At 55.5% G+C, this 22,423-nt stretch overlaps 1 protein-coding gene across 1 annotated transcript in view; it reads left to right on the top strand.

The window, feature by feature from the left end:
• LARS2 (leucyl-tRNA synthetase 2, mitochondrial) overlaps window positions 1-22,423 on the top strand; it is a 104,361-nt gene that overhangs the window by 73,234 nt on the left and 8,704 nt on the right. Inside the window, exons 14-19 of the mRNA XM_045857243.1 lie at window positions 1,622-1,759; window positions 12,614-12,714; window positions 14,896-15,078; window positions 16,596-16,765; window positions 18,436-18,513; window positions 21,617-21,728. Of these exons, the coding sequence (XP_045713199.1) occupies window positions 1,622-1,759; window positions 12,614-12,714; window positions 14,896-15,078; window positions 16,596-16,765; window positions 18,436-18,513; window positions 21,617-21,728 (782 nt within the window). The remainder of the gene's footprint in view (window positions 1-1,621; window positions 1,760-12,613; window positions 12,715-14,895; window positions 15,079-16,595; window positions 16,766-18,435; window positions 18,514-21,616; window positions 21,729-22,423) is intronic.

Here is a 22,423-nt window from a genome sequence, read left to right as displayed (position 1 = left end):
AGGGTTTCTGAGAGCTATAAAACGTCACCTCTTCTCATGCAGTCTACAGTTAACATCTAAAATTGATAATCAACAGAGAGTCTACACGTATCTTTAGTGATTGCCAGCAGGAACCCTGAGGGCCAAGGGCGGGCTGGGGGAGGGGTAGGTGGGGGAAGGAGCCGGAGACCACCATTCTGAGCTGTGCACCTTTCGGTGCCCTTTGGTTTTCAGCGGTGTGCGCATGTTTCCTTGAGAAAGCAGGTAAACAAAGGAGAGAGGCAGGAGGCAGATAGGCAGAGAGAGAGAATGAGAACAGAACTGTTGCAGGGCACAGGAAAAACTGCAAAAATATTCCTGTGTTCAGAGGCCTTGCCAGCCTGCTCCTGCCTGTGGGAGAACAATTATTCCAAAACCTTGCAGCCCACGTATAAAAATGTGCTGTTTTCCTCCTTTGATTGTAGAATCACATATTTCCTTATCGAGGCATCTCAGCCCCCCATTTGTGCCAGACCTGTTTTGGGGCTGTGGCCCAGCTCTGACTTCCTTTTGTTTTCTGGCAGCTGGGTTAGCAGTTGGATTTCTCTGGGGAACCGTTGTTCACAAAGGGAGAAGAAAGGTTTTACGTTTACTGGCATGCTGGCAGGGGGACTGGAGGGAGGAGAGGTGATCAGACTGCAGGGAGATGCCAGCACGTGCTGCTTGGACGGGCTCGTCTGCTGAGCAACAGGCTCTTGCTTCAGCTGGAGCTGGAGCTGCCAGGTCCATGCTTGGGGGGTGGGGTGGGGCAGGGAGCACTCTCGGGTGTTTGTGAAACCGTGGAGCACAGATCCATCGGCTGGCTTCCAGGGAGACACTCCCTGGGAAACGGAGAGGTCCGGCCCCAGCCAGCCTTGCCCCAGCTCACAGGTGCACACACACCTCTGCACACTCACAGACACACGCCTCCAAGGGTCCCAGCCAGCAAACAGAGGGAACTGGTGTTTCCTCTGCTCCCAGCATCTGAGCGCCTGGACGGAGTATGAGCACACCTTACTTTTGGGGTCTCTGTGGACTAAATCCCCATTACATGAGAGAGAGTTTTGGGGCTCTTTTCCGACAGTGACCCTAAATTTGCTCACTGCATTCAGGAGCCATACACAAGCCCTTGCCGGCTGTCTGCATTTTAAAAATAAGATTGCATTTCTGTTTTAAAATGAACATGTAGTATCTACATGGTAGTTCCCATTACAAATGATACATTGCCCCCTATTGGTGAGAACTTGAAATCTCAATTTTTCTATCATAATAAAAATTAAAATAAATCTAGATATTTAGATATGCATTGTACAGAAATAGCTTTTTTTTCCACTGGTATGTTTTCTTCTCATCCTCATTTTATACAAAAATTGCATTCGTTAAACTATGTCAGGAATAGCTTCTGAAACAGGTTTTATAAATTTTATAAATTAACATTGAGCTGGGTTTTTTTTTCCTCCTTTGTTATATAAGGATTTTCTCGTATTATATTTTACAGAGGCACCCCCTGGTCTTCCCTGACATGATTCATTCAAGGGCGTATGCGCATCACCGTCCGCCCGTCTCGCTCACGCCGTCGCGGCAGAGCAGGCCTTTAGAAAACAACCGTTCCTCTTTCCCCCAGGCCCTTCAGTGCCGCGCTGGCCGACTACTGGATGCCCGTGGATCTGTACATCGGCGGGAAAGAGCACGCCGTCATGCACTTGTTCTACGCGAGGTTCTTGAGTCATTTCTGCCACGATCAAGAAATGGTCAAACACAGGTGAGCAGGGGGCCTGCGTCGCGGGAGAGTTCAGCACCACGAACAGCAGCTGACGGTGGGTGTCCGTCTTCCCAAGCCGGGTCAGTGTCTGCGGCAGAAGAATTCTGTTTTTCCGGTATGCTTTAGAGGTCACGGTCAGCCTCCGCCACTGGAAGTGCATTTCTGTGGCCTAATTGGTTCTGGCAGATGGTGTCACCTCTTCGCACTGAGTCTTGCCTTCTGCCTTTCCCTGTTTAACCGGGTTATGTAATTGAGGTTTTTTACTTAAGAGGCAGGGAAGAGCGGCTTACAATGTGACACTCCAGCTTTTTGTAGCTTCTCGTGTGAGGCCGTGTTTATCTTCTGGTGCCTTACTGTAAGCTTATTTCTAAGCTCGACTGAATGCTGTCTCGATTTGTCACTCTGAGAAAGGTACACACAGTGGATTGGAAGCTAGGGAATCGCCTTGTAAATCCGTCGATAAGTCCCTTTCCTGTCGGTCTGTGGTCTGGCCTCCATTGTGTTCAGAAGGACCTGTGTGCTCTTTTTCCCCGTGAAGTGCATTGTCTACATAAAAGGTATATTTAATGTGTTATATGACTTAAAGCCTGAAGCGAAATTCCACGCACCCCATTCTCGGTTTAGGACCCAGAGCATCACAGGTTCCCTGGAACGCCAGGCGCCCCTCCCCCAGTCCTGTCGTCCCTCCTCCTGCGCCACCACCCCTCCCCCAGCAAACCCTTCTCCTTGATCTTGCTTTACTCTGCCACTTTTCTCTCTCAGTGCATCACCTCTGTGTGTATTTTTCAACAGTACGTGTTGTTTCATTTTCCTGTGTTTGAACTTTGCATAAACAGAACCCGATTTCATGTATCTTGGTTGCTGTCCTCATGCAGCGTTTTTGGGATTCATCCGCGTTGCTGCGCGGACTTCTTTCATTCCTGCCGCGCAGGGGCTGGGGTTCTCGCGCAGGGCTCGGTTTGTGGTCGCCGGACAGCTTTGCGTGGTCACGAACCGAACTGCACATTCTTGCCTGCCCCCTGACCCCCACGCCAGCAGTTCCCTGGAACAGCAGAGCTGTGGGGTGTGCAGGGTTCGCCCTGACCCAGGGACACCAGATCCCTCCGAACCAGCGGCATAACCCCACCCAGCCAGCAGAGCCGAGGGCCCCTCCTGCTCTAAGTCCTCCTCGTTACCGCGGCTTCACGTTTGGACGGAGGGGCAGTTGCACGATGAGCCCCGCTCTGAGTTGTAGAGTTGAGATGAAACCCCGCCGGCTCGAGGAAGTTGGGCGTGTTGTCGCTGCGTGTACGGACCTCTGCGTGTGCTCCCCTGTCAGACCCCATCCGCCACGCTGTCCCTGCTGCTTCTGGCCTGTCTTCTGTTGCCCGCGGGGATCCTCTGGTTGTTCTGGATGCTACTGCTTTCTCAGCAGTGCGTAATTGCAAGTACTTTTCCCAGCTCTTAGCTTGTCGTATTTTCATGACATCTGCTGGTGAACAAAAACTCTTAATGTAATGCAGTAAATTTTAATCTTTTATTGCTTTTCGCGTCTCAGCACCATCCATTGCCGCACTGGTCGGTAGTGCCCTCTCTCATAGATCAGGTTTCCATACGTTCGCAAGGGCCTGTGTGTAGGGTCTTTATCCATACATCGGTCCGTTTGCTTTTCCCCTGCTAGTTGTTTACTGGCTTCAGGTTAACTCGACAAGTCTCAGTATTCGGGGAGGGAAGTCTTCCCGCTTCGTTCTCTTCCTCTAGGAGTATCTCAGTGAGGGCTGGACCTTTGTTCTTCCGTGCAAATTCCAGTCTCAGCTGGTCAGAGTCCACCACAGTATCCAGTGGGAGTGCACTTGGGATCGCTGCTCACTTCTCTCACCCTTCCTCCCTGCGTCTCTGACCTTAACATCTGAAGTCATACCCCCTTTTATCTGAAACATATGCTTTAGAATATTTCTCATGTTCTCTAGTGAAGATGCACCTATTAGTACTTATTTGTGAATTTGCCAACTTGGTAACACATTTAAAATGTGTGTGTGTGTTTATATTTTGTCTGTTGTTTTTTTCATCCATTTTCATCAGGGTAGTAAACCAGGCTCCCTTGTCTGCGGTTACTGCCAGGAGCATAATTCCTGGGATGTTTTTTGAGTTGCTGTTGTGTTTCGTTTTTTCTTTTTAATACAACATCCTTTAGGATATTTTTTAATTGCAGAGAAAAGGGAGAGAATATCTGATTATCTCCCTGCCTAGATAACCCTCTCTAATGATAAAAACTAAACTAATAGAACAGTAATACATGTGCCCTGGCTGCTGTGGCTCAGTGCACTGAGTGCTGGCCTGCGAACCAGAAGGTCCTCAGTTTGATTCCCAGTCAGGGCACACGCCTGGGTTGCAGGCCAGGTCCCCAGTAGGGGGCGTGTGAGAGGCAACCACACATTGATGTTTCCCTTCGTCTCTTTCTCCCTCCCTTCCCCTCTCTAAAAATAAATAAATACAATCTTCATTAAAAAGTACACGTATAAGATTAAGACTTTTAGCTGCACAGAAAGGAACATTAAAATCTCCCTCCCTGCACCCCACTCTCCACGCTCCTCCTCAACCTGCTCACAGTCTCCTGAGATTTCTTCCAGAAAGATGTTTGGCATGTCTCCGTGTTTCTGTCGACACATTCATTTTCAAATGTTGCATATATTGCCTATGTCTGTTGCTTTTTTTGATGCAATAATATATCTTGGTGATCTTTCCACATCAGCACATAAAAATCTTCTATTCTTTTGAGTTTATTCACAGTATTCCATCACGTGGATATGCCATAATTTATCTAAGCAGTCATCTATTTTTTTTAATTGCTTTTACAGAAAATAAAAAAGTCCAGCGACTCTCTACCTATATTCTTGGCAGGTGTTTGGAATCGTACCTGTAGGTTCTAGTCCTAACGCTGCAAAATGCTGGGTCAGAGGATCTGTGTTTTTAATTTTTGATCGATAAAAAATAGATGGGAGTCCATGCAAACCTCCGGCGTGCACGGACCTTAGTTTCCTTCAGAAGCAGCACGTCGAGAGCTCAGACCCGCTCCCCCACTCTGTCTGCACGCACGGATTGAAAAATCTACTTACAGAAAAGTAATTCAGCATATAAATTAAATACTTAAAATCATTTTCTTCTCATTAGCCCCAGAGAGCTTCGTGTGTGCAAAAATAAACTGATCCGAGTCAGGACACTAAACGCATTAGCGGCGCTAATCCTCGCTGATAGATTAGTTAAACTGTCCTACCCGGGGCTCCTGAATCTGTGGTCCTGCCTCGGGCTTCCCACCCCTCCCTCCGTGGGAACGTCCTCCCCTCCCTAGATCCCGACGGCCTGGAAATCGCCTCCTGCGCCTGTCACAGTCTGCTGGGTGTCGTACAGCTCCATGAGTGTTAAGTAAATGGAGTTTAACCCCTTGATATAAACCCACAAAAGTTTATGTCCTTGAAAGGCAAGGTTCTGTTCGGGATGGGAAGAATCAGGTAGAGGTTAAGTGCAAAGACCAAGTACGACATCAGAAGCATTTCTTGCTCTCATGGGTCTAGACACAAAGACCCAGAGTGGTTTCCAGCTCCTCCACCAGGGGGCGCATTGCTCCAGGTGGTGAACAGCTCTTGGTAGAAGTGACAAATGAATCAAGAATTCATTCAGTGGCTCTTTTCAGGTATAGGACAGGGTCTGGCTGCTTTTATGACTTCTTTGCAGTGGTTTAAACATATATTTGAGGAGAAAAACAAGGGTTGCAGCATTCCAATATCATCTGAAAATACGGTTTGGGGTATGACTTTGTTCTGTTCAGATGAAGTTCTAATGTGTTTTACCATCACCTTTAAGGGATGGCCGTGTGGTATAAATTGAAATCTGTCTATGCAGTATTTGTTGTTGTGGGGTTTTTTTAGATTTATTTATTTACTTATTTATTTATTTATTTATTTATTTATTTTTAGAGAGGGAAGGGAGGGAAAAAGAGAGAGAGAGAGAGAGAAACGTCAATGTACGGTTGCTGGGGGCCGTGGCCTGCAACCCTGGCATGTGCCCTGACTGGGAATCGAACCTGTGACACTTTGGTTCGCAACCTGCGCTCAATCCACTGAGCTATGCCAGCCAGGGTGTGTTGTTGTTTTTTAAAATTCTTTAAAAGAGAAGATTCTTTTCTTACCCTCCCACCCCGAATAAAAGAGAGAGATTCATTCCAAGCGCTCAGAAGGCCGGCCCTTTTGAAGAAGGAGCAGAAAGGCCCCTTTGCACGTGGCTGTCGGACCGCTCCTGCCAAACACACAGGGCGGCGGGCCCCTGGAGACGGTCTCTGGGCACCAGGCCTTCCTCAGCGACGTTTGCCGAGCCCGTGGGCCACACTGCAACGAGGATCACCCGCTTCCTGTGATGAGTGATGCAGACTGCTTGGGTCAGGTTCTGACCAAGCTGCCCTAGGAGGAAGAACGGAGCCTGTCAGCCACATGCGGCTTTCTCTTTGCGCATTAGCTTTTTTTTTTTTTGAAATGCGTATAAATCAGAATGTCATGCTTACTTCTGCGTTCCTTCAGGGTAGCACCGTCGTTTCCGGGGAGGGGGCCTCAGGCGACAGCTGGTCCCTTCTCGCTCGTTTCTCAGCCCCTTGGCCTCTGTGTCCAGCAGCAGTTCTAGGCGGGAGCCCCGAGGCCTGGTTCCCGTGCTCAGGGGGACCACTCGTTAGCATCCGCACAAGAAACCTGACCCCTTGGGTTCTCAGTGGCCTCAGGAGTGAGGATTTCAGTCACCTCCAGCTGGGCCCCCTTTTCCCTCTAGTTCTGCTTGAATTTCCCCAAGTACCGAACATAAACAACAAAGGTTTAAGTGGATCAAATAATCCTTTGTTTTCCAAAAGCATCCTGGCCCTTTCCTTTACCACCTGCACGTTTGCACGTTGGGGTTTGCACTTGAACGTCCAGAAGGTCTCTTTACCCTCCCACGCTGAGCTGGCCTCTGGGTTGGGTGTGGCCGCACACAGGACAGCCGGCGCCCTACTTGGGTATCTGAGACACCAGGTTAATGATTACGCCAGAATGAATGGCAACAGGAAATTTGCAAAACAAGACATACAGGTGATCGAAAAACACACAGTAAAATGTTTCCCTCACTGGCAGTCAGAGAAATACAAACTCCACAGCAGGGCGATGCTGGTTTCTGTAGAGTACAGGGGCTGGGGCGGGAGCCGCTCGCTCCAGCGGGAAGGCGCTGCAGGCGGGCAGGGAGAGTGGGAGCCCCCCACACCCATGCACACTTCGGACACACTGGTTACACGTGGGGAACTCTGTCCCAAGGAAATGATCAGAAATGCAAACTTACGCAGCAGAGTGTTCGAGTATCGTCTCAAAAGCTGAAAATTTTGGATGTGACCTCAATGCCCCAAAATGCTGAGAAAGGGTAGCCAAGGATAGCCCACCCATGTGGGGGACTCTTGTACAACTCTTTAAAATTGTATCTCAAAGAATGTGTCATGGCAGGGAGCAAGCAAGGCATCTGAAGCAATGAGAAGTGCAAAAGGCAAGACATAGAATTGTGGATGCGATCTGTCTCTCCCCATCTTTACGTGCACACGCGCCGTGCAAGAGAGAACTTGAGAAGGAATTATGCGAGCATGTTAGTGCGAGTTTTCTCCAGATGGTGAACTTATTGAACTCATTGGTGATTTTATTCGTTTTGAATGTACTTTTGATAATTTCTAGATTTTTTTCAATGGTTATATAACTTCATAACAGAAAAAAAAAAACCCCAGTCCTTTACAGGATTTACACGGTCTGGCACAAATAACAGCCTTGTTCATTACAAAGTCTTTTATTACAAAATTGTAAGTATGTGATTCTGTAACATAACAATGTCACACTCAAACACACCGCATGACATTTTGGGTGAAATGTTCAGATTGCTGTCTGTGCCGTGTGAGACGTTCGAGAACCCTGCCCACCACACTCAGTGGCCTCGCGTCTGCCAGACCCCGTGTTTTGCAGCAGGGAAAGGCGCCGGGCCTCCCAGTTTGATTCGTGGATGTCATAGGTGTCAGCCTTGGCCGGTCGCCACTCCGCACTAGGCCGTCGGGCCTGGGATGGGATGCCCCCTGCAGAGGGGCACGTGGCCGTCGGGGCAGTGTCATGGCTCGTGTCCACCGACTTGAGAGGCAGAAGCCTTTTCGCCCCCTTTGTGAGAAACGCTGTAAACACGGGGATCCTGTTGGGTTTTGCTGTCGCTCTTTAATACGAGTCAGGGAGACACGGAATCCCCTGCACTGACATTCTCCCAGCAGCCTGCAGTCAGCGAAGAGCAGCAGCGTCAGAGCAGCTGCAGCTCTGTTCACAGCCGCCCGCTGACCCTGGGGGGCCCTGCAGGCCCTGGTCCTCTGATCCCGCCGGAAACAGAGCCCCTGGGAGAAGGGACAGGAGGGGAATAGAGGAGAGGCTTTGCTTGGGCCTCACTGTACTAATAAGGTCTCTCCTGTGCTGTGGGCTGGCTGCCAGGGAATAGGAACAGAGGTATTTTAAGAATGAGCCGCTGCTTAATACTTGGAGACTGGCTAATGATGTAAATATGATGGCCCTAGACACAGGCCGAGGAAGAGGAGGAGGCGCACTTGGTCGGCAGAGTCCAAGCTAGCGACTGTTCTCAGAGACCCAAGGCCTCCTGCTTCGTCTTCTCCACATCTTCCCAGGAGCTGCCTGGCCAGGTCGGAGAGTGGGCAGCAGGCTCTCGGGGCTTCACGAGTGGGTCCGTGTTGTCCCCAGTGACCGGTTAGGCCTCTGATGAGTCCTGACATTCCTGTAGCTGCCTCTTGGTTAGCATGTTCCTTGTGTGCAGTGATTTCCGTACAGGTGCTTAAAATAGCCTGTCAGTCTGTGTTCTAGAATTCCTTGTTTATGCCATTAGCTACCCCCAACACCCACCCTCCCTCTCAGTTTCTTCCTCCCTTCCCTCCCTCCTTCCCGCCCTCCCTCCCTCCCTCCCTCCATCTGTCCCTCCCTTCTTTCCTTTTTCAGTGGGACAAAGGCGGCTCTCCACGACCAGCAGGTATGAATTAGAATTTCTGAATTAGTCCAGTCCAAACGATCAAGGGAACTCTGAAGATCCATCACTCTGCCTGCCTGTAGCCGTGCTGCAGTGCAGGTGGCGTGACCCGCCGCCGGCGCTGGCATTACAGGAGCCAGGAGAAAGCACAGGTGTCTCTTCACAAAATGACACCGTCTAGGACCATCCTCAGGGCAGATGACGCCCCCACTCTGGATGGCCCCCAAGTCAGAAGGGGCATGTCGCTGGTTTACACTTGCAGGTTTCCACTTTGTTCTAAAGCCCCCTGCTATACACAGTCACTGGGATGAATGAATAGCCCAGTTGCTTTTATGAGTTTCTCAGGTATCATTTGTTTAATGAATGAATGAATAATCAGATGGGAAATAGGTTACACCAGTCGTGTGTCTTGGTAATGAACTTGGCAGTGTGGTGTGATCTCCGCTGCAGTAGCATTGGGTTCCGAGTCCAGCAGGGCCCTCGACGTCCCCTTGACCCTCACTCCCGTGCTCCACGTCCTCTGAATCACACTTGGTGCCTCTTTGAGGTGTTGATGATTATTTATGAACACACCGTGGGCCGCCCATTTTACGTGAGCTCTGTGATTAATAGCAGACTGCTCTGCACCCGGTTGTTCAGATGTGTGTTGAATAAATAAACACGTGTGGCTCCTGGTTTAGAGCTAAACTGTACATGGTGGTGGTGGCGGGGGCGGGTGGGATGTGGCTGGCTTCAGCCAAGAAAATGAGAACCAGATCTGCACAGCCCTGGGGGGCACCCCCTGGGGCCCTGAAGAGTGGGGGTGGGGACCGCTGGGGAATGAGTGTTTATTTATTCACGAGAATGAGCGTGATTTAGTTCAAGCCAATGAATGTTTACTGAGGATCCCCTGTGAACCCGGCCCTGGGAGGGGTCTTCCAGGGTATTCGTCTTCTTACTCCCCCCTCACAGGAGGAGGACAGCCAGGGAAGCCACTCACCTGCATGCACGGTGGCACTTAGTGTCTGCAGAGATGCACGCGCAGGGGCCACACCGGAAAGAGCAGCTCAGTTCTGGGCAGGCGGGTCCGAGCCGCCTTCCCGGTGGAGGTGGCCTCCGAGTTGAACCAGGAAGGCATCGTGTTGGGAGCACTTCAGGGAACAGTGTGAATGGGGACCTGGAAGCACGTACGGGCGACACGTGGAAAGAGCGGAGAGTGTGACAGGGAGGGAGGGAAAGTCCCTGGTGGCCAAGCTGGGGCATGGGGACTTGACTGGGAAGGAGGTGATCTTCAGACGTGACTGGACTGTCCTTTCCTCCCTCTCGGCTCTGAGGGTGCTGGGGCGCGCCGGTCTGGTCCAGTGAGAGCCGACGGGCCGGTTCCCCGAGGGCAGAGGGCGCCCTGCCCACCAGACATCCCCCAGCCTGGCTCTGCCCAGACACAGAGTAGGCACTCAGTGAACTCCTGTTGAAATTTTTTTTGTAATGATACATTTCACACAGTGGCTGCACTAGGAGGAATTCGAGGCTTCATCTGAATCAGCCAGGAGGAGCTGCCAGGCAGGACCCGTGATGTCCTGGAGGTGGGAGGCCGGGGCACCTGGGCAGTCCCGCCGTCCCTGCTGTGGGTGACACTGACCGGGCGGCCCTGCAGGAGGGGCTGCAGCCCCGGGAGACGAGGGCCCAGCGGGCTTCGGCTGGCAGCTGGCAGCTGGGTCGCTGTGTTTCAGAAACAGGTGCCCTCTGACAGACGCCTGCCTGTTCTGGGGACAGCCTCCAGTGTGGACACGCCCCTGGGCTGCCTCACTCTCCGAGGGTCAGAGGTGGTTCTGGTGTCAGCAACCAGGCTGGCGGCACTCACGGTGGTGCCCCTGGAGGGGGGCTGGGGGCCTCCAGGAATGTTTGGTCACATTCTGGTCATTGACCTGGGTGCTGGTCACGCCAGTGTGCTCATGCTGTGAAAATCCATCGTGTTTTATCTCTGGAGTTGATACAATTTTCCGTGCGTGTGCTGAACTTCATTTAAAAGTTGAGGAGCATAGCCTTAGGCGGCCTGGCCTGAGCTGGGCTCTGACGCTGGCAGGCTGCAATTCCGTCCGTTCCCGGGAGGTGGCGGCGTTGTGCCGCTTGATAAACAAGAACAGAGCACAGGGTTCCCGTCTCTTTCTTTTGTCCACCCTTCCTGAGGACCAAAAACGATTGATTTTGGTTTATCTTTGGGAACTAGAATATTCCCTCCCTCCTTCCATCCCAAAGACACCTTTTAAAAAAAACTTCTCTTAAGAGTGACCAGACCCATGGACTCGCAGTGAGGGCCGAGTGGAACAACCTTTGAAAGTGGCGCAGGAACCTAGAGTATAGGCAGTAGCTAGCGCCTCCTCCCGGCTCCGGCACCGGCACCAGGGGGCAGGGCGGGGCGGTCTGCAGTCTCTTCAGGCAGCAGCTAGTACGTGCATCGCGTGCTCACAACGGGATCTTAAAACACGAAGGCCAGGAGCCCCTTTTCTCTTCGACCGTCACCTCTTTCCTGCTCAATCTTTGTTCCTCTCCACCAGCCCCCACACCCCCACCCCCAAATCCCCGAGAAAGTTTCCTTGAAATCATCTCTGTCCATGCAGCCGGTCCAGAGGCCTTGGTAACGGCTCATCAGACGGCCTTGTGCCAAATGAGAGCCTGTGATTGGATAGCGCCGCCCCCACCTGCGTCACTACAGCTGCGCCTGGGGGCTGTCTGGCCCCCTGGAAGCTAGTGGTTTCCAAACCTCCGTAAGTGAACTCGACGCCCCTCCGGGTTTGCACACCGAAAGGGGCGTCAGGCTGCTGGGGGTGTGCGTGGAGAACGTCACGTGGTCCCCCGCGTGTGTCTTCATGAATGTGAGACGGACCCGTGTTAGCGGCCGATGCCGCCACACTTCTCACTTTGAGTCTGGGGCAGCTCTTGCTCACCTTTGAGAATCAGGTGGACTCTCCAGAATAAAGCACTTACGGTCTGCAATGAAGTGATTCCGTAGGAGGGTCGACCTTGGCTTGTCCTCGTTAGAGAAAATGTTTGAACTTTGCAAGTCAGCCAGTAAGGGTGTAACTAAAACTCTTTCCTAAAAACGGGCACTGTAAATAAAGTACAATACGTCTGTACTGTAGAACACGAGACAGGTGTTTGAAAATGAGATAGGACTGTTGTGGGGGGAAAAATCCATTCATATCGTTAAGTGAAATGCCACAAAGTAGCATACATTATGATCCCGTTCACTTAAATCCCCCCCAAATCTCTACAACCGTCTTCACGTATATACAGGTTCGTATGGAAAAGGTTGAAAGAAGTCTCCAGACTTTTGCAGGATATTCACCAAACTCTTAGGAATAACTGGCCCCTCTGAGGGGAGCAGGCCTAGAAGGGGGGTGTAATGTTTGATGAACAAAAAGGCTACAATCATGTATAATTTGTATGATTTAAACATTTCTGAAGAAGGATCCCAGCTTATCCACTTGCAGATAAGCAAGCTGATGCTAAGAACAAGGAAGGGAATCGCCTTAGCTCCCAGAATTCACTGCGAAGCGGAGCTGAGACTCCTCCCAGGCCTTCTGAACCTTCAGGCTCCTGCCGCCTCGCCGCGGTGGGAGGAAGTCAGTACCTGCTGGTCCGACTCAGTGCTCTCAGTGCCGCTATAAGGAGCCGTTTGTTCCCGTGGGTTTGCAGGTGGCATTGCTCGGCCCGCCTGTCTTCCGAGAGAACCTGCTTTCAGCTGCCCGGCAGCTGGTAGGGTTTTTATGGCTGTTTTCTGGATGCTTGGAATTCCTGCCCCACCAGTTTTCTTCTCCTGTTATCTGTTCTCAGAGAGCCTTTTCATAAGCTGCTGGCCCAAGGCCTCATCAAGGGGCAGACGTTCCGCCTACCCTCTGGTCAATACCTGCAGAGAGAAGAAGTAGACCTCACAGGTAAGAGTGGCCCATTCAGCCCCATGCAGGTGCGTGCGAAGAACCAGGACCAGGCCTGAGAGCCGTTGATGGAGGCCTTGGCTGGCTGGAGCAGCCAGGAGTCTCTAGGCCTCAGCGTGCTCTGGGCTGGCGCCCTCTGCAGGCCAGGCCTGGCCAGGCCGTCTGGAACATAGAGCCAGCCCGGGCCTCCCCTCCTGTCTTCTGGTCCGTGTTTGGCAGCCCCTCTCAGGGACAGATCCCCCAGGCCCAAGAGATGCTCTTCCAAGACTGGGGTCCCTTCAGTGTTTCTTCCCACATGATCTACAGGTGCATCTGAAAGCCCACAGAGGTGGGGGGGGGGGCACCTGTCTCCTGCTCCCCCAGCACCTGGGGCTGCCCCATCCCGCACTTCCCTGGTGCGGTGCCGCTCCCTGGTCCCCTGGACCTCCCTCTGCTCCCGCTCTCCCAGGCCCCTCCCCCCACCCTGCATTTCCGCTCTCCGTCGTGACGAGGGTGCAGCATGGGCACCCAGCACACAAACAAAAGAAACGACACGTTCCGAAATGGGGGTGGGGGGGTACATAGAGGCGGCTGTGAGAAACCCCGAGCACTCTGGCCACGGGATTTTTTAGAAAACCACAGCATAATGGATGAGATCGGGTGCACCTGACACCCCCCAAAATGGGCATCAGCCTCCCACACCGAACACTAGAGAGAAGGCTCAGGGGAGGCGGTCGGCGAGCTCCCTAATTAAAGCGGCGGTATGTCCAGTTAGGAGCGGTCGCCGTGGGAGAAAAAGAAGCTGGCGGAGCAGACATTGGCCGAGTTCCTCCCACACGGACCAGAGGGGCCGGGAGCCAAGCCCGGGGGCACGCATGACGGCACACTGTGTGCTGCAGCGCGTGGGGACCCGGCTGAGGGGCCCGGCGGGGCCCGGCATCCGGCCGTGTGCGAGCCACACACCTCAGGGCCCCGCCTGGCAAGAGAGGGCGCCTCCTTCTAACGTCTCGAATTCCCTGCCCAGAAGGTGCCCTTCTCCTGCTTTGCACAACAAGGCCGTACAGGCGAGCCGTGGCCCCAGGACACCTTGGTCCCGTGGGGGTTTGGTGGCTGCCCTGCGTGGACAGCCAGCCACCCAAAGGCGGGCCGAGCGCAGGGACACGGGGGCATCACCCAGACGCAGCTGCAGGAGGTGCAGCCGGCCTCACCGCGGTCAGGGGGTCACCAGCCCGCTTCTCCCGGGTTCTCGAGCCCACGGTTCCTCTTCCTGCTCCTCTCCGCTCTTCTGCCCCGTTTCCCAGGCGTGGACTCTGCTCTCCCCCGATTTCAGTTTACAAACTGACTCTGGGGAGCCGCCCTGCCCAGTCTCGCCCCCTCTCTCGAGGCCTTAATGGTCTCAGTGCCCGACAACCTCAAAACAGAGCTTCTGTCTCTTAGTTCCCGCTCCCGAGGAAGAGGCTGATCCTTGTCAGATGTCCTTCCTCGTCTCAGCCACTGGGGCTGGGGCGACAGGGTCACCTCATCCAGCGTGGCCGTCGGCGGCCTCCTCCCCGGCACCGTCTGGACCCCGGGGTGGGGGTGGGGAGGAGACACTTCCAAGAACGGAGCGTGGTGGGCTGGCGCCACACAGGGACGCCACAGTCTCTGTGCTCCCAGTGGGTGTCCCAGTGGGTGGGGGTGGGCCCTGACGGGGGGCAGCTGTGTGCTGGTGACTAGGATGTGGACACTGGGACAGGCCTGGAGGTGAGGGGGCCTCGCAGGGGGCTTGGCTGCTCTGAGGCCCTCGCTGCCCAGCTGCCAGCTTTCATAGGAGACCCCGACCCCACAGAGAAGACAGCCACGTGTATGAGTCCTTCCTGTCCTTTCTCACATTTCATTTGTGTATGTAACTGACTTGCTGCTATACAGGGGGAAGTTGCTCCTCCGTCTTTGTTTGTGGTTGGGGAAGAACTGTCAGGGGCCATTATACCTGCTGTACAGTCACGACAGGCAGATGTGGGGTGGGCGCTGGGCCTCCTTTATATGAAAACCTTTCTTACAACGGGATGAGGGGGAGAGAGAGGGACGTGTTACGGGCGTGAATTAGCGGAGTTCTCCAGGTGGGCGCCCGGGACGGCTCCCCCACCGCTCCTCCCTGAATGCCTTTCCGCAGAGCCGGTTCAGGCTCGCACATGCCCACCGAGGTGCCGTTTTCGTGTCCAGGCCCCGTGCCCGTCCGCGCAGGGACGCGGGAGGAGCTGGAGGTGACGTGGGAGAAGATGAGCAAGTCCAAGCACAACGGGGTGGACCCCGAGGAGGTGGTGGAGCAGTACGGCCTCGACACGGTCCGCCTCTACCTCCTGTTCGCCGCGCCCCCGGAGAAGGACATCCTGTGGGACGTGAAGAGTGAGTTGCCCGCCCCCACCCGCCTCCTGCCCCGCCCCCTCCGTGGTCCACCTCGGGCAGTTCTGGGAAGCGGAGGCCTTTGCCGAAGGCGGTGGTCGAGGGTTTGAAAGACGGTTCTGTGCAGCCAGCAGGAGGGTGTCCCCTTCTGAGCCCAGGACGGGGCCGTTCACCATAGCCCGCTGTCCCCGATGAAGGAGCCTCCCGGTCCCTCGGGGAGCTCACTGCGTCCCGGCTTCCCAGTCCCCACCCCTGACCTGCCCAACCGGCCCCTGCGGCGCACCCAGGGGCCCACCTCCCACAAGCCCCCGTGCGTCCCGATGCCGCCTCCACCAGCGCCCACCTTGAGAACGTGTCCTCGGAGCCAGAGGGCTTCCCTGCTGCCCCTAGGCCCACCGCCGTCCCCAGAGGCCAGCCCCCTCCTGGTCAGCCCTGGAGGGTTTTCTCTAGGACAGTGTCAGCCGGCCTCAGCAACCCAGAACACCCGGCCGGGGGCCTGGCCCTGATGCTGCCCGTGACCACTCGGCACCCCAGCGGCCTCCAGAGGCCCTTGGGGGACAGTGGTCTCCAGAGTCTGGGTTTAGTTCTGAAACAGCAGGAAGCAAAGTCATCTCGGATTTATCATCTTATTCTGTATACATATTATATACTTTAGGGCATTATACTTAATATACAATTACATATTTAATATGCATATTTACATAGTTAATATGTATATTACATGATAGAGCAGCAGCCACAGGGGCCAGGCCGAGAGGCGGCCACGTTAGAGTCCGGGGGTTGACAAAGTGCAGACCCATAGGCCTGGTCTATGCCCCACTCCTCCCCTCCCTGCAGGACCCCTCCAGGACGCTGTGTCTGACAGGCCTTCCGGAAAGTCCCGGGAGCGTCAGGCTTAAGAGCGCCCAGTCCAGTAGCCAGACAGTAAGAGACAGGACTGGCCCGCGTTGGCTAACCCTGCGACCCAGGGCCACGGGATGAGGTCGCTCAGCTTCTCCGCACGCCAGATTAGCCCCCGGGTTTGGTGAACGCGTTTGGAATGGGCGATGCGCGCACATCTGGCCGGGACGTGGGCAGCTCCCGGCGTGGTCTGCGCACCCCTGCCTCTGCGTGTCACCTGCCCAGGTGCGAGGAGTCAGCTGCGTCTGTCCCCAAGCACACCGTGGGCTTCCATCCCAGCCAGCTTTCTTTATCAAGGAGGTGACACGGGTGCCCATTCTGGCCCAATCTCCTGGGCCCACCTGGTGGCAGGGACAGTCCTCGGGTGGCAGCGCCTAATGTAACCCTGCGGTCCAGTGCGCAGGATACCTGGGCTCTGAGGTTCCACGGACCCCACCCTGGTCGGAGTCCCAAACCTGGGGAGCTAGGGAGGGCACGCCTTCTGCCCTTGGACACGCCCACTTGGGGCGCAGTGAGCTGTGTCCCCACTTCAAACGCGCTGTTCTGGGCTTCAGCGTAACCCGATCAGTCATTTCCACGTGTGTGTGTCTCTCTCTCTCATTTCCCGACCCCGACCTCAGCCGACGCGCTCCCCGGCGTGCTGAGATGGCAGCAGCGTCTGTGGTCCCTGGTGACGCGATTCATCGAGGCCAGGGCCTCGGGGGAGGCGCCCCGGCCGCAGCTGCTGAGCAGCGAGGAGAGAGCGGAGGCCCGGAAGCTCTGGGAGTACAAGAACTCGGTCATCTCTCAGGTCAGAAACCCTGCGGGGGGACACTGGTGGCTTCTGTGAGGGGCACTCGGGGTTGGTGCGGCCCGCCCGCTCCCGGGGCGGGCCCCTGTGGGTCTCAGTGCGGTGGCCCCGCTGTCCTTGAATAATCCGCCCACCGCTTTGCTGCGGGAGCAGCTTGCAGCCGTTCTCGCGGAGGGACTCGCTCTCGTGAGATGAGTCCCTGAGGCCCCGCCTCTGCCGGTCCTGCGCCTCCCGGAGCTGCCCGCTGGCCAGGCCTCCACGCCGCACACGTGCAGGCAGAGGGACAAGGGCAGGACCGCGCTGATGGCGCACTGCGTGTCCTGCGTCGACAGAAACAGAACTGGAGAGTCAAGCGGGGCGTCGGGAGACTCGTCTCTGGCTCCCTCCTATTTCAGAGGGGGACAGAGATGCGGGGCAGAGACGTTACACGTCTCGCGGAACCGAGAGGCAGGATTCACGTTCCCTGGTGCCCGGCCCAGCGGGGACTGGCCCGCTCAGGGCCTGTGCTACACGGTGTCCGTGAGCGCCCTCGGGGGTTAATTTTTGCAAATAAAAGGACATGTTCACGTCACCTTCTTAAAGAAGAGTATGTGACTGTCGAAACCATTTCAAAAGATTCCTCAGTGAAAACAGAACCCTTTCCATTTGTTTTAAATCTAGGCGTCTGCTATAAGACGATGACATTTGTCTTTTTAAAAATTTTGTGAAAAACGCCCACATCTCTGAAAGAGGGCAGATGTAGGACATCTGCAGCCGTTTCTAATGGGCACCAGATGCCCCACATGCTCCTCCGGCTGCATTCTCTGCCCCAAATGTGCCGACTCAGATGGGCGGAGTGGGCCCCGGTCCCTTGTCTGGACTCTGATAAGGGACGGCGTGGAAGGGGCAGGGCTTGTCCTCTCCGGTCTGTGTGACCCAGGTGGCCCTGGGTCCAGCAGAGTCTCCTTCAGTGACACTTCCGCCCTCGGCGCGCTGGCGTGGGAAACGGAGCGAGCGCACTGGGCAGAGACCCGCGGTCCGAGTGGCGACCGAGCGACCGCCTCCCCAGCACACAGTTTCTCCCCGGGTTTGGCCCGCTCTTGTGTGCTGTCAGATGACAGCGCTGGGTTGTCTCAGCAACTCGGGGACTCCTGGCATCTTAGAGATGTGTCACGTGTCCATGTCCCTGCCCGAGGTCACGACGGAAGGGCACGCGGACGGGAACAGGCTGGCAGGGCACGTCGGCCGTCTCGTGTGGACGTCAGGCTGGGAAACGTGAGGCTTGTCCCTCACACCAGCCGTCCGCCTGGCGAACTGCAGCCTCGTAACCGAGGAGACGTGACCTCCTTCACCCTGTCTCCTGTTTGTTTGCTCCTGTGCGGGTGTCCGCTCATGGGGGCCCTGCCCCCGTCAGTGGGGTCCTCAGGGCAGACCATGAGCGACCCCCAGCCCCGTCCCAGCCCCATCCTGGCCCTGGCCCCAGCCCTGGGTGGGGGGAGGGGGCACTCCTGAGTCACGGAAACAGCACTGATGTGACTTTAACTCTTCGTGCTGATGAGACGTAGTGATTATTTGAGACAGTGAAATACGTTGGTAAATACTGTGATGACATCCATTTAATTTCACAGTTTTGGATAATTCCGTGGGTTTTTTTAAAGGAGTTTTCATAATAATTCACCCTTTGCCCACAGGTGACCGCCCACTTCACAGAGGACTTCTCCCTGAACTCGGCGATCTCCCAGCTGATGGGGCTCAGCAGTGCCCTCCTGGTGAGTGGCCCGTCCGTCCTCACTCGCTGGCAGCAGAGGGGAGAGGGGGCTTCTGCCGCCGGGCGAGGTGGCCTGCAGGGTCTCAGGCCGGGGGACGGACAGCAGTACCATGGTGTCAGCTTCTCTGTCTGTCTCTGTTACCTTTTTTCTTTAGATATTTTATTTTATGTATTTATTTTTAGAGAGGGGAAGGGAGGGAGAGAGAGAACAAAATATCAGTGTGTGGTTGCCTCTCACGTGGCCCCCACAGGGGACCTGGCCCTTGACCCAGGCACATGCCCTGACTGGGAATAGAACTGGCGACCCTTTGGTTCGCAGCCTGAGCTCAATTCACTGAGCCACACCAGCCAGGGCTCTATTATCTTAAAGGAGCATTTTTCTCGCCTAGTCACAACAGAGTTTTATAGCTAGAAGATTCTTAAAGATCGTCTTGTTGAAACTCCGCCCCACCCTCCCCCGTGTCTCGGGGAGGAGACACAGAGGCCCAGGGAGGCCGGACGACACGCCTGGCTGGCGGGTCAGCTCCAGGAGCAGACAGGCCCCGTGTCTCCCAGCCCCACGCTCTGTCCTTCATGCTCCCACCGCCCGAGTTCACGCCGCGTTAACGTCAGCGCCTGGCCTGTGCTGCACCTGGGCCAGCCCGGCCTGTCCCTGCTGCGGGCAGAAGCCGGCCTCCGCAGCTTCTCCTGCCACGTGAAGGACTTCGGCAAGCGGGTGGCTCTTCGGACAAGCAAAAAAAAAAAAAATGTGCATTAAAAACTGTTAACAGATGCTTTCTGTAGTCACAACCTCCCCAGGCTTCTAAGAGCAGTGGGAGAAACTGACAGCTTGGACGGCACAGAGCTTGCCATCTTTAGCACATTAAAGCACGCCATGTTAAAAGACAGATAAAATCTGGGAAGACATTTGTAATAAATGCACCCAACAAAGAGTTAATATCCTTAGTATATCAGGAGCTCTTACATAGTAATATGAAAATACCTAAAAATGGTCAGAGGATGTAGAAAGATAATAATTCACTAAAGATGAGAGAGAAATAGCGAAATACACTTCTGGCTCCCCCTTCTCTCCCCCAAATCTGCCCTGCTAATTATCTGGAAAGGCGAACTAAGAAGAGCTGCTGTTTTTGCATCGGTCAGACGTGCACAGACCTTGTGACAGAACCACTCCCGATGCCGTGGCACAGCCGGGAGGCTGTGGTCCAGGCGGCCAGCCGGGAGGCTCCCGACTGTGAGGCTGGTGGCCCTGGGCCGTGAATAAACCTGTGACCCCGGGTGTCCTCCGGCAGGTGATTTATAGTCACAGAGACTAGGAACCCACGTGTCCTCCGGGGGCAGGTGGTGGAAGGACTCATGTCACGTCGGTGAGGGGAGACGTGCCGCCACACCAGCGTCGTGGCGCAGACTGCACACACGGGGCACCGAAGTGTCCCTCCGGCAGAACCCAGTCGCGAAGCGCTGTGTGCATGAGTGTGGGTGTTCGCACAGGTGTGCGTTTTTGGAGACTGGCATTAAATACACCGTATTTTTTTTTCCCCCTGGGTGGTACAATTGTCAGCCGTTTTGTATACCCCCAATTTCCTGATCCGAGTGCATGCTGTTTTTCTAATCGGGAAAAGGGAGCAAATAGTGTAGAAAAATTAAGTTAGAAAATGAAGTGTCCACTCCTTGTCCTGCCCACGGTCCTTCTCACAGACGCTCTGGGCGCCCTCGCCCCACGGAGGTGCACTCAGCGCGCTCAGACAGGTTGTCGGCGCTCACGCTGGGACGGGAAAACCCAACCTGCGTTGCCCCTGGGCGCAGCCCTCTCCCAGACGCTCTGACCTGTGCTGTGGGGGTGTCACAGGAGCCCGGTCGATTACTGACTGCGGGTCCAGGCCCCCTCTCCTCTCCAGAGAAGGGGGGGCAGGGCCGAAGGTCCCACACTTCTGTCACAGCTTGGTCTTTCTGGTGGCCAACCCCCACCCAGGCGCGATTCAGGAGCCCGCCTGGAGTCTCCAAATCAGAACAAAAGACCCTCCTGTTGCCCAGGAAATTCCGAGGGGTTTGGGAGCTCCGTGCCCGGAACCAGGGGCAGAGACCAATAGATACTTTCCTGTTATTTCACTCATATACCAGTGCTTTACTAAAAAGACCATGTGTAATATTTGTGGCCTCTCTAGTCCCCCAAAGTGCATCACGTGGGCCCTGACTTTGAACTGTGACAAGCATGTAAAATGAAACAAACCTGTTCTGGTTGCAGGGCGCGAGGAGCGCGTACTCAGCAGCCCACCTGCGTGGGGCTGGTTTTCACCGTGACTGGCTCAGGGCGCGGGGAAGCCTGCTCCCCACGGCCGCCTGGGGACAGCCCGTGTCCCGTCCAGGCCACTGGTAGACCACACGCCCCAGCTCACGCGCAGGTGTGCTGGCCACCCCTCCTCCCCACCCATCGAGCCCTGTGACACCCTAGTTTCCTGTGTTGGTTCCCCTAGTGACCGTAAGCTCCTGGAGGGCAGAGACGTTGACCCCGTCAAACATAATACAAATATTCCGGACACTGGATCCCTAAAGCCCGGTGTCCAGTAGATACGTCTCAAATCAAATGGGGACGACGGCGCTGGTGAGCCACACCTCGGGCAGGACGTGTGTTTACAGGAAGAGAATGGGGGCCGGAGGACCCCCGCCCTGGGGGTCTCCCGCTGCAGAGCCTGTCTCTCTGCACCCAGGAGGCCCAGCCCAGGGGTTCAGAGTTTCGCTCTGAAGGAAGACCACCCCAGGGTCTAACCTGGACTCTGCACTTGGGCGACCCTGCACCCGGGGGCGCAGATTGCCCTGTCTGTCATCCTTAGCGCCGCCTCCTCTGTCCCTCCGGTAACAATGCCGCCCTCGGGGGCAGCCCGGGGCACCGGATGAGTTAGTGTCGGTCAGGCTGAGGACCTAGCAAATAAATGCTCAGTTAACGGGGATGCACTTGCCGCTGCTCAGGCTGTTAGTACTGTCATTCGGGGGTCAGTCCTCTGTCCGGAGCAGAAGCAGCCGGTCCAGAGGGTTTCTTCCGACCGCGGCTGAGCCTGCCCACGCTCCTCCGTGGGCTCCCGTCCTCACGCTGTGCTTTCCTCCCTCAGCAAGCCTCGCCGGGGGTGGTCCTCCACAGCCCCGAGTTCGAGGACGCGCTGGGCGCCCTGCTGGTGATGGCTGCTCCGATGGCCCCGCACGTCGCCTCCGAGCTCTGGGCAGGTAGGTGGGCGAGCCCCTGCCGGGCCGGTTACTCCTCCCCCAGAGGTGCTTAGGGCCTCGCGCTGAATGTGACGTGGGGCCCGGGTGTCCTCAGCCAGGGGGCCCAGTGTCCGGCACTGCCCTCGTCTTGTGCTCTGAATAGTGGTACCTCCGTGGTTGCCGCGGCCCAAGGGAAAGGCTCTGCCCCGCTTCGGACCAGTGTTCCCAGACCGACGGGGACCCTGATGTCCCTATGGGACATTCTCTCTCGTGCTCCAGTCCTGGCAGTCTCGTATCGTGACCCCGTGCCACCTGGTCAAGGTGAAAACTCATGCTTAGTCCCACCGTACGGACGGAGAAAAGGCCCCAGAAGTGCTCTGCGGGTCTCAGATCCCCTCGCTGAGACCGGGGTTCCTGAAGCAGGCGCCTGAGGCTCGGGCTGGCTCGGTGTGGACGCCCCTCGCACCCCTGGGAGACCTGGGGCTGGCCGGAGCAGCTGTGGTTCCCACCCGCTCCTGGGGGTCCTGATGCTTGGGCAGATGGGAGACGGGTCCCGGCTCCTCCGTCTCGGGGCAGCCCCGTGAGGACGTCTGCCGGGCGCACTGGTCATTCTGAGAGGCTATCTAGACTCTCTGTATCTTCCTTTAAGAAATAATTTGACCATCCTTTACTTTAAACCACTTTCTTTAACCATTTGTCCTTCTCCTTTCCTCACC

This window comes from Phyllostomus hastatus, unplaced genomic scaffold (genome assembly GCF_019186645.2).
Source record: "Phyllostomus hastatus isolate PE091 unplaced genomic scaffold, TTU_PhHast_1.1 phas_scaffold_129, whole genome shotgun sequence".
Lineage (NCBI taxonomy): Eukaryota > Metazoa > Chordata > Mammalia > Chiroptera > Phyllostomidae > Phyllostomus > Phyllostomus hastatus.
This window is presented reverse-complemented; position numbering and strand designations above follow the sequence as displayed.